Genomic DNA, 12,171 nt, shown 5'->3' with positions numbered 1-12,171 from the left:
CAAATACTGTACAATACACTTTTTTCCTTTTCCTCGATTCTGTAGAAAGAACTTCCCAATCTTATATCACAATATACTATTCTACTAACAAAATTACTTCATCATGTCTTTACTTCCCAAGTTTATCGATAATACAGCGATACAAATAATGTTGGATGCATATAATAAGAGCAACGACAATAACCGAAGAACCAGAAGAAAATCTGCTTCTTTGTATATCTCAAATTTTTAAGAATTCGCTATGGATTCAATGTTCTATTCTCTTTAATAAGAATCTTCCAACAATTCTCTGAGCTCGGCTATGTATAAAATTATAAAGCACACATCGAAATATAATTCATTTTTATTTTTGGAATTAAGGAAACAGAACTTTCTTCGAATTAGTTTAATATACTGACGAAATTTCAGCTACTGATTTTCAGAATGATAAATTGTGCTTCGTGTTACATAAGTTCATGAAATCTTTTCACTTTTACTTCGAGATGTCCCAGACCACAACTATTTCCGCAAGATAACAATTAGGGTCATTCATATTTGTTGAAGTTCTCCACAATCTCCTGTGAGAAAAACTATAGACTTCCTTTCCGTGGCGCAATCCTGACATGGGGACAGAACCGGGCAAAGGAATAGAAAATAGCACAATGACCCTGTAGTAGCGGTGAAGTGCTTTTGGGTTTATCTCACCCTCCATGTCCAAATTCTTACCGTACCGCACATCTTACCATTTTGTTTTAAAATATATTAAATACATTTTTTTATTTTAATATCAACGTATTATGTCTTAATTTTATTTGCATATTTGAAGCGAGTAATTAATAATAATAATAATAATAATAATAATAATAATAATAATAATAATAATTTCTTGTTGTGGTACCTTGTAATTTTTGTCCAATTGTGAGTTCATTTCCTTATAAAATTTTAGAAATTTAGAGCCTGCACTTTCCGATAATATATATTTTGTGGTCGTTCACGTACATATACCCTTAAAATTCAGTGGCGTTTATCTTATCTTATAAACAAGTTATTTGAATTAGTAGCTGAAAACACCAAATTCAGCGGAGTACTTCTGATCTCCATGATGACCTAATAAAGTACAGATATTTTATTATATCTCTGCCTCTGTGCAACGTTGAAGCTTGCGGTGAGGGGGAAGAAAGATAGCAAAAGTTTTACTAATCTGTGAGAAAAAGTCTGTCTAAACTCTCAGCTCGCACTCAAGCAAACTGTAACCAGAGCATTGAAACTAAGGCAACCAGATATATTTTGTTTTCCTTTTTAGTACTCTAACTCCCACGACTAAGGTTGAAATTCAACGGTCACTCACTGGCAGAGATATAATGCAACATCTGTATGTCGTTCGTTGTAATGGAAAGAGCAGAAGAATTTACGTGACTATTGCCAAAGATCTGAGTGGAAACTGCCATATTAATCAGTCAATTCCACAAGTTTTGATATACCACAAGCGATAATAATGCAATTAATATAATAAAGAAAGTAATCGGAAACTTACGTAACCAAGTTCCTGCATCACACATGTAACGTTCCTTATCTTGCCACTCAAACGTGACGTTAGAGTTTCCAACTGACCCCTTATATCCAGGTCTCTCTGTAACAAAGGAAATGACGCTGATTAGCTTCTTTCATTCAGTACTATTCGTAAGTAGGAGTTCTCTTTCCACAACTGTCATAACATTGTCGGGATTCACACCAGACTCATAATTCAACTTCCTTCCGACTTGATAAATGACTCAAGATTGGACTCTTTGACATGTAGACAGCACGACACCGGGTGTCCACCTAAAATTACACAAGAAATCACAAACACATATTCCCTATACAACCTACGATTTTGGTTTACACTTGAGGAAGTTATTTGCAAAACTGTACTTTTCCACAAATAAAAAAAATAATAAAACAAACATGTTAGGTCAATAATACAGTGTTCATTGATTTGATAATAGTACATTATGCAACGAGCCTATAATGATAGTAATTAAGACGCGAGGATGTTTATGAAACGAGCGCAAGCGAGTTTTATAATTTTCATACGAGCGTCTTAATTACCATTAGCCTATAGGCAAGTTTCATACGATTTTCTATGCTCGACCATATTTCTAACTTGAAATTATTCATAACTATTCATGTTCTTCTTATGTGACTGGGGAGCGAACTGACCTTATGCAATCTCGTAAATTGTGAGATGTGCGCAGACGCGAAAGTATTGATTTTTTCCGAGCAACGAATGTCGACGACCTTGATATAACCTAGAGAGTAAGATGAACGTTAAACTTGATATAATCTTGAAATTGAATTCAACATTGAAAAACGAGATGACAAATTGAATTTAATTGAATATTATTTACAATTAACGCTAATTATTATAGTAACAGAACATAACCTTCTGCGACAGTATTGGATTTCCAGCCTGCGTGACGTTTTGCTAGTTGTCTTTCGATTGCATATCCGAGAATAATCGAAAACCTGAACTTTAATGAATAGGTGTACTTTAATGACATGCATTAAAGGACTGCTACCAGGTGTATAATTACTACATTTCGGCATGGTCGAGCATAAAATACATTAAAGGTGATATGTTACAGTTGTATGAACACTAATAAGTACAATAAGATGTTAGACATGTTCCAGAGATGCTTCTCCATCTTCAGTGACTAATTACAACGACTGAAAAATGAAAACAATTATAATTAATATCTTGTTTAGTCATATTTCAAAAATTAAAAAGTTATAAATGGAAGAAAAGAAGATATCTTAAATTGTGATACTCTGTAGACGTCTTCCATTGACTATAAAAGTTAAAAATGTAAAATATAAGTGTTCATACAACTGAAACATATCACCTTTAATGTATTTTATAAAAAAAATATTTTTCATCTTATTATCTTAGTGTTGGTAGACATGCATCTAGGAATTGTGATAATTTGCTTCAAAACCATCTCTTTCCTACATTATTCTTGCTGTGAAATATGAGCTCTTCTACAAAACTCTCCCTTTCCAACTCCCTGTACACAGCAGAGTTTCCCTTTTCCAAGTAAGTAATTTTCTAACCAAAGACTCCTTTTTCTTTACTCGTTGTAGGTCATATGGACCTATGTTGTTCATGTAGCACTGTGGAAATCTGACTTTCCCTTCCCAATTATCAGTGATTGAATTGTTATCATTATCAAAGAGTACAGAAGTAAATCATTAATGGAAATCACTGCCGAGAAAGCCGCTGTGCGGACACAAAACAAAGACATTCAAGTGTTCAACTGTAGGGATGCAGGTTATTAGGCTCTTCTATCACAATTTTTATGCAAATCCGAACAAAATGGATCAAGATTGTTATATTTTTAAGTACACTTCTCAGACCATTCCTCAGAGAACATCTCGAGTTATAGCACTGAACAGATCCCGTAAAACATCAGGAAGCAAGTATTACCTACGTCAGAACTAAACAAGGGCCAATAGAGGTAGTGTATGTGCTAAAACCTTCTCTTATTTTGGAAATATCCAGATAACTAGTCCGAAACTTAAGCAGAAAACACTGAAGCATTGGATTTTCTATAGAAAACAGGGATGGTGATAGATCCTCTATGAGACAAAGAGAAATGAAGAGTCCACTGCAAGAATGATGGATGTCACTTTCTTGTCGAAAATGAACCAAGACTGTCAGTGCATAGCTTAGGACATATAGAATATACATAAAGAGTTATATGGCATTAACACTTATGGTCATTGTCCAGTAATGATCGGAAAATTTCAGTTAAGCTTTGAGCGCTAAGCATTTCAAACTTTCAATTGCTTCTCCTGCAAAATGTATTCCAAATGACATCCATCATTCTTGCAGTGGACTCTTCAAATGCAGTTAAAGAGGTTAAGAAATTACACCAGCTGAAGAACATCATACTAATAAATAGCCTATATCAAATCGGCCAAATTTTCATCTCCATTATTGGTGATCGTAGTTGCACTACTTATTTGCGTCAACGTTTAAGTATTGCAATTCAACGCGGAAATGCAATGAGCGTTTTGGATACTCTTCCAGAGTCCAGCCCTTTGGACGAACTCTTTCTCCTCCAAAATTTTATTAAGTATTTCGTATGTAAATATTTGTATTTAGTTTTATAAACCGTAATGCTCAAATTGTTTCAAATTTTCAGGAAATCTGTAGCCATTGAAACTGTAGAGAATAAAAAAAATATTAATAAATACAAATTTAATAACTATTTGAAGTTGAATTTTCTGTTTCAAAAAATCCTAATCGGATGAGTTTATTGTCAAAACTGACCTTTTCCTCCGGTCGGCTACAAAATATTATTTGAAATAACTCTGTAACTTTTAAGAGATGGGTATATATGAAACATCTGGAAACAATTTATTTCATTGGAATAATTTTACATCAAAAGAATTTTCCTTTCATTAAACACTTAAATTTGTAGTGTTATAAGATTTTCCTATCCAGTGGAAAATCATCTGTGATGAATAAGGACAGCTTTGCAAATCACCTGTTCACTTGTAGGGGGACCCTGAAGTCATCATGTCGAAACTAGACTTGAAATGTTATATAGGGTTAGGTTCTATTAAGAAAGAGTTAAATACAAACATTTAGCTGCCATTTATAACCATAGCCCTATCATAATATATTACCATTATAGTGAAATTAAAACATTATGGTTTTGTACTTGCTGAAAATTTAATAAAAAATTGCAGGAAATATAAACAATTAAAGATACATCAATGCATTGGCCATTTGAAAATATAAACATTTGAAATTATATTGCACAGAGTTTTAATAATCCTGAATAATAGTTATTTATGATTAGACAGTGTATGCGGGATGACTTAAGGAAAAGAGAAGTTGTTTCATATCAGAGTATTTGGCACGTGCCGCGCCGTCCGTCTTTTGTGTACCTGGCGAGTACAGCAGCGTACAGAACGAAGGAACCCCGGTCCGTTCATAGTAACATTGCAACGCAATGTGTGCAGTTGTGTTATCCTGCTCAAGTATTTAGTACGAGTTGAATATGTTGTGCTGATCCATTCATAATGTCGAAGGCAAAACGTTAAATTCGCTCAGAGATACGAAATGCAATTAAGAAGTATGAGAGTGACATTTTATGTATTAACGAAGACAATATCGTGTGTAATGTATGTAAAATTGAAATAAAAACCAGAACAACTCAGGCTATAGATAAACATTGCAACAGTACATCGCACAAGAAATGCGAAGAAATGAAATCTGAGGAACCATCATCATCATCATCATCATCATCATCATCATCATCATCATCATCATTAGTTGTGCAGATCTAACGACACGTGCAACATGATGCTCAGTGCAAATATTCCTCTAAAGAAATTGAGTGATCCCCATTTTAGAGTTTTTCTTCAGAAATTCTCTCGATACAAAAACTGTTTAAGCAATAGGCGAAGACCATTCAGCTTCGACAACTTACGAGAATATATCGTTTACTGCAACGCTAGTAATTCCATCAATGATGACGAGGTATGTGCTACAGTACTTCATTTTTCTTTTCCTTCTGACTGTACGGAGATATTGTCGGACCATCGGATCTGTGCACCTTCAGCGCTGTGGTCGTTCTCAAAAAAGTTAACGGCTGTACTCACTCCAGTCCACCCTCTTTCCTCGCACCACGTTAAACAGCAAGCCATGAACCTTGCCGAATAGGGATGTTGCCAAACTTCTGTCAAACGGTATCATAAATAACTGGTCCTCCATGCTACAATATCATTTCTTTCAATCAAAATACGTCTTGTATTACTACATTTTTTAAACCTAAATCCCATGTCTCGAATCACTTTCCACAGCGTTTCTCTCCAACCTTCAATTCGGAACTTCATTCTACACGGTATAAAATTCTTGTATCTTTCTTCTTAAAATACATCGGTTCATATCATCTACAAGAATTAAATGTTCTTCCCTGGTGATTCTAGCTTTTCATCTCCTGCACAGCCTCCCTCTCTCCTGATTTTCTTCATTAGGAGTTCTGACCTGCCTATATAAATTACATAAAAATTTGTATCATTAGTATTAGTTAAGTAAGTAATTTTAATACGTAATCAATTGAAATAAAATAAGCCTCACCTATGATATCAGCTGCTCTTTTCGTTGCCTGGTTTATAGGAAACAGATATTGACCTGTTTATTACTCTTCATCGCAAAATGCTATTACGTACTTGCTTAATAATATTTCTTTCGCCACTCCTTGCTACAGTATTCATGTTGAGTTGACAACACTGGACTGCAAGTGCAAATAAACTGTCCCGCAAGAAGGCTCAAAATTGTGAGTAGTGGGGGAGAGAAAGGGAGAGAGATAAAAAGAGAGAGATAGGAATGCAGGGAGAGAAATGAATTACCGAGGCTGAGAAGGAATTAGGGTTCAGTTCGTATATCTTACGGGGGCACAGATCCGATGGTCCGACAATACAGTAGCATGTTGACGTCGTTTGTTTACGTTTAAAACCTGTTGAGCCAATGGTCTGAATGAAAAAAAAAATGTAACATATAGTAAATGTGCACCTACATTCAACGATATCCCGCATCCATTGTCTATTTATGATACAAATGTTAAACATTACATTTTATTTTGTGACTAGGGATGTTTGCGCAAAGGCGCCTGCGAGCTCTAGTTTGCGCTTACCGATGATCTCTGGCCGGAGGAGTATGTAGGAGCTGCCGAGTAGAAAGGGGCCGCTGGGTAGAAGGGGTTGGACATCCCGGGGTAGACGCTGTGGTACGGCACGGAATGGCTGTACACCGGATTGCTGGGTGCTGCTGGGTAGTATAAAGGGTACTGTTGCGGGTAGAAACCCGCCGGTGCTTGCACGGGTCTGTAGTGTGGCGATGCGGGAGTCTGCTGTATGTACCCTGAGAGAAGTGGGTTCTGCTGAAATGAAAAAGAGTGATACACAATTAAACCACCATCATCATCATCTTCATCTGCCTGTAAGCTCAAAGCTTTCCGCCCGTTCTGATCTCAATCTTGTGAGAATTGAATTGGTCATTGCTAAAAGGCCCTTTCTCTGTATTTTTGCAAAAATGAGTTAACTACAGATTCAACATCCTTACATATAAATACACAATCTGTGCTAAAAGGACTTTCTTCAAGCCTTCATACACACGCACAGTTGAGCGTTTCATTTTTAGTGTCATGCTAAAATGCCCTTTCTCCAGGATAGAGGGCCTTCTAGCTGTGAACTTGGCATTTAGCGGTGTTTCCATCTGATGACAAACCTTTATACTTACTATACTATCAGCTATCTTCATTGTTTGAAGCGGTCTGTTTATTCTGCTCTGATATTTATTTGTGTATTAATATAAATTATTATATTATACGCAATTTCGGCTAATTGAAATGGAGACTGAGAGTTTGAAAATCAAAAAGAGACTTAGTGATACTTGCAGTTGGAAACAAAATATATTAAAGAAAGCCAAAGTTAAAGGCACTGAACATGTGACTTACTCTGGAAAATTGATGGCTGAAAGACGAACTGGTGAGGATTGTAGGCAAGTTCAAAATATTTACACTGAAATCACTGACGTAAATGAATATTGCATGAAAATGTTATTTCCTAAGGGCCACAAAAATCTTTATAGGCTATATAAAATATTTACGCATGCACAAAAATAAAGTCACTCATTAACTGATGGCCCATGTTTTACAAAAGAGGAGGTCTTTCTGTAGAATCTTATGGTAGAAAGGTACCTCGGTGTTCGAAGTTGTCATTCGCCCCTGCGAGTTATTATGAATATATGTACAATGCCACTCTTCCTCATATTGTTTCAACATCCAAGTTCATTGATGGTTGTATTAGGCATACCTTTGCTCTTTGTTTACCTGGAATTGAAAACATAGTCCTTCCTCAACGTCCTGCTTATGATGAATTGATTGCAATCAACCCAGACAAAATGCAGGATATCAGGAAAATTCTATGCTACATTCCCCATGAACAGTTAGCTGATTATAAGAAAGTTGTAAATTCTCCACTAGCAGAACATAGAGAAAAATACAGAATGAAATCGTCAAGTTAGATTTAAAACAAGGGCCTAAAACTTTGTAATACGTAATTGAAATATATTTTAAGAAGAGAAATATACTTTTAACTTGAAATAATGGTAGTTTACTTAATTTAAAATCCTGTATTTTATTACAGTACTCCATTTTTAACCAAATGTGAAATTATTTTAAGTTCACTGCTAAAAGGCCCTTAAATTTGAATTTTTAATTAATAATATTATACAAACTACACGTGACAAGAAAATAAAAATTGTGCTTCTAGAAAGCACAAATGTACCTTTATGATGGACAGTGACCACATTTCTCTACGAAGATTAGTATTTCTTAAAAACAGTTTTTTTCGATTTATTCAGAACTAACATTTTTGGACAAAGGGCCTTTTAGCAATGACCAATTCAATTATAAAATCTGTTTCGACCTCTAGATCTGTTCAGCCAATAGCCAGTGTAATAGGAAGATAAAAATTGTTTTACATGAAACATTTCATAGCGTGCTTTGGAAAAGCCATTGATTTAATTCCCAGTTCAGTCAATTTAAAAGAGCAGTGTACTATGATAATAAGTGATCGAAAAAATGTTTAATTTTATCCTTTAAGGCCCAATTGTATAAAACTCCCTGACTAAAGATCAACTTTGATCGAAGATCGAAAAGTGAACCGAGTTCAGACACTTCTTCTATTGTATAAAACTTTTCTGCGATCAAATTACCTTGGTTCAAACGCAATCTAAGTTCACGTGAAAAGGATTTGGCAACATCGCATAAACAGGTGAAATATGTGATGCGCGGACCATGTTGTACAGGTTTGTTCAGTGTTGCCAATCTAGCGACTTTAACTCTTTTTCAACAGCAATTTCTTTTAACTATTATGTTGCTTAAATAGGGATTTAGCGACCTTTTTTTTTAGCACCCCATAGTAACAGAATTTAATGTTTCTTTGTTGATAATGAGAAATCTAGTGACTTTGCAACTACTTTTTGGCGACTTTCCGTACACTCTGTTGGAGACACTGGTTTGTTTTGTGCAATGTAAATAATGGCGGACAATAAGAAGAAGGTTGACTGTTCTCCAAGTTGTTATCATGTTATGGTGTTTGATACTGCTAAACATAATAAAGCTTTATAAGACGACAATTTTCGTTTAGTAATACAGTTAATTGAAAATTTATGAATGTACATATCATATCCATTAATAATTAATGGTTATTATAAGCATTTATAGGTTATGTTATTTCATACTGCTGAACACGATAGAGCCTTATAAAATATAAGATTTTTTGTGTATTGAGGCAAGAAATTGAAAAAAAATATATATATATAAATGTACCTACCATATCTATTAATATTAATAATAAAAATAATAATAATAATAATAATAATAATAATGGATATTTTATTTGCACACTCTGTCGCTCGTATATTTCAAACAGAAAAGAAATAACTGAACTTGGATCATCTAACTTAATCGAAGAAATTTCTTCAGTCAAAGTTGACTTTAGTTTGAGACAAATTAATCTCAGATTAGACTTTATACAACACAAAATTCCAAGTTCAGCTAGAACAAGGATCAATTTTACCTCTGATCTAAGATTAAATGGTTTATACAATCGGCCCTAAATGTGCAGAAATTTGATCCAAATACATGTAACATTTTAAAATTTATTTTCACAACGAAAATTTACATTCATTGAGATAATATTTCTGAAAATTTAAAGGACAAAACTGAAATTCTTTCAATCGTTTGTTATCGTAATACATTCCTCTCTTAAATTGAATAGGCATATTAGAAATTAATTCAGTAGTTTTCCCAAAATAAGCTATGAAATACTTTCAGTAAAATATTTTTTTTTCTCGAAAAGGGAGCAAAAATTGTGTCAAACTTTTTTGTTTGAAATATCTCAAAGAATAACCCCTTGAAATTGATAACATCATTTCACGTTTTAATAAATTTCTTTCGTGTTTAGATTAAATTTTCAATAATGTTAAAAAGAGGAAAAAGCATGGCAGCGACTCTACTAAGAAAGCGTAAAACATGCTGCGAGAGTGGGGATAACTTCACCTACTGGCGTTCTGTTCTTTCAGATTTAACCGAAAGAAGATAATGAAGAAGGAATTATGCTCACGGAGACAGCAATTGTAACTAGAATAGCAAAATTATTAGGAATAAGTATTCTTAAGCTACATTTCATGGTGATATTCGGTTTTCGGAGTTAGTACTATTAATAATAATTTATTTATTTATACTGGCAGAATTAAGGCCATAGGGCCTTCTCTTACACACTACCAGGTGACAGAGTATGCAAGGAGTGAAAATTTAACAAAGAGTTAAAGAACAGGATACTAACATAGTACAAAAAATAATAGCATCACAAAATCGACACTAAACAATATGAAAATAATACCATAATAGTAAAAAGAAAGTAAAATACAGATCTAAAGATTGGAATATAATAAAAGCAACTCAGTACAAATAGTTAATAGGAAAAAGTAAGGAAGAATACAACAAATGGAATGTAATACAATAAGAAAAATAGGAAATTTAAATAGAATCAATAATCAGTACGATAATAAATTCATCTGGCGATCAAGAGAAGAACAAAATAAAAAAAAAGAAAGAAAAGGAAGAAAAAGAAAAATACAAAACGCAGAGCAAAAGGCTCATAAGTGAAAGGAATCTGAATTGAAAAAGTGGTCAAACAAAATACATTTTTAGGTTAGGTCTCGTGAATCAATTGTTTACTCGATCCAATGAATTTCATATTGCCAGACAAAATACCTAACATGTTGAACCCTTCCCTTTCTCATACAGTTTGCCTACGAAAATATGTCACAAATTATTATACTATTTAGAATAACCTTCACCGAGTGGGCTAGCGGCGTGGTAGAGGGTTGGCCTTGCATTCGGGAGGTCTGGGGTTCGATCCCAGGTGCCGGCAATCCTAACTGAGGTTTTCCATGGTTTCCTCAGTTATTTCCAGGCAAATGCCGGGATTGTACCTCTTGAAAGTCCGACCATGGACGGCGATCCTTCCCTTAATCCTTTCATATGTGTGAGTGAATGCTGTGTAATGTCTTAAATGTTTGTGTTGTATCGGAGGTGGCCCTGGCATAGAGCTGATTCCTCATCCGGGGAGGCCCTCCATGTCCTTGTGTGGTCATTATGCAACGAGCCTATAATGGTAGCAATTAAGACGCGAGTATATTTATGAAACGAGCGCAAGCGAGTTTCATAATTTTCATACAAGGGTCTTAATTACCATTATAGGCAAGTTTCATACGACTTTTTATGCTCGACCATATTTCTAACTTGAAATTATTCATAAGTATTCATATTATGATTATCTAAGTGAGGAGCGGAACTGACCTTCTAAATTGTGAGATGTGCGCAGACGCGAAAGTATTTATTTTTTTCGAGGAACGAATGTCATTGACCTCGATATAATCTAGAGAATAACATGAACATTAATATTGATATAAACTGGAAATTGATTTAGAATTGAAAAACGAGATGACAAATTGAATTTATTTGAATATTATTTACAATTAACGCTAATTATTATAGTAATAGAACATAACCTTCTGCGACAGTATTGGATTTCCAGCCTCCGTGACGTTTCGCTAGTTGTCTTTCGATTGCATATCCGAGAATAATCGATACTTGCGGTTTTATAATGGTACAGGGACATCATTTTATTTTTACTTCAATTTTTACTGTACCTGAGTTTTTGAATGTACTTCACTCCCACCCCTTCTACTAATGAAGATCCAATTCCACACAGAAACAAGACCGCAGATAGTAAGCACTACTGAGTTACTGAGTATAGTACGTTCCAGAAATATGTTCGCGTTTTCCAGTGACGAAAGAGCTTTCAATATTGAATCATATTTTCGCACAGGTACTGTCCGTTTGCCTACGTCGCATCCCGATTTCCCCCACCTGCTTCTGCTCGCCCCTCTGTAAAAGCTGGGCTGTCTTAGCTCTTTTCTGAAAACATTAATTTCTGTTAGGAATTGGACGTTTACGTAATATTATACAGCTGTTTAATTTAACTTAAATAAAAGGGCCTCGTTAAGTAATTAATTGTCACGTGATTTCCTCCCTTTCTTCAATCCTGCGGCATAACCACTTGGAC

General features: G+C 34.6%; 1 protein-coding gene and 1 long non-coding RNA gene across 4 annotated transcripts in view; one reads left to right on the top strand and one right to left on the bottom strand.

The window, feature by feature from the left end:
- Positions 1-12,171, top strand: part of LOC138713770 (uncharacterized) — a 428,588-nt gene that overhangs the window by 283,373 nt on the left and 133,044 nt on the right. The gene's annotated exons all lie outside the window — the stretch shown is intronic.
- The window catches only part of LOC138713763 (uncharacterized), an 85,940-nt gene that overhangs the window by 16,121 nt on the left and 57,648 nt on the right, over positions 1-12,171 (bottom strand). For 2 of the 3 annotated variants that reach the window (XM_069846172.1, XM_069846173.1), the window contains 2 exons: positions 6,666-6,911; positions 1,514-1,609 (listed from right to left, as the gene is read on the bottom strand). In XM_069846172.1, the coding sequence (XP_069702273.1) occupies positions 1,514-1,609; positions 6,666-6,911 (342 nt within the window). The remainder of the gene's footprint in view (positions 1-1,513; positions 1,610-6,665; positions 6,912-12,171) is intronic. The other variant, XM_069846174.1, reaches the window with a different exon arrangement.

This window comes from Periplaneta americana, chromosome 14 (assembly GCF_040183065.1).
Source record: "Periplaneta americana isolate PAMFEO1 chromosome 14, P.americana_PAMFEO1_priV1, whole genome shotgun sequence".
NCBI lineage: Eukaryota > Metazoa > Arthropoda > Insecta > Blattodea > Blattidae > Periplaneta > Periplaneta americana.
Note: the sequence above shows the minus strand (reverse complement) of the source record. Positions and strands in the feature narration are given on the sequence as shown.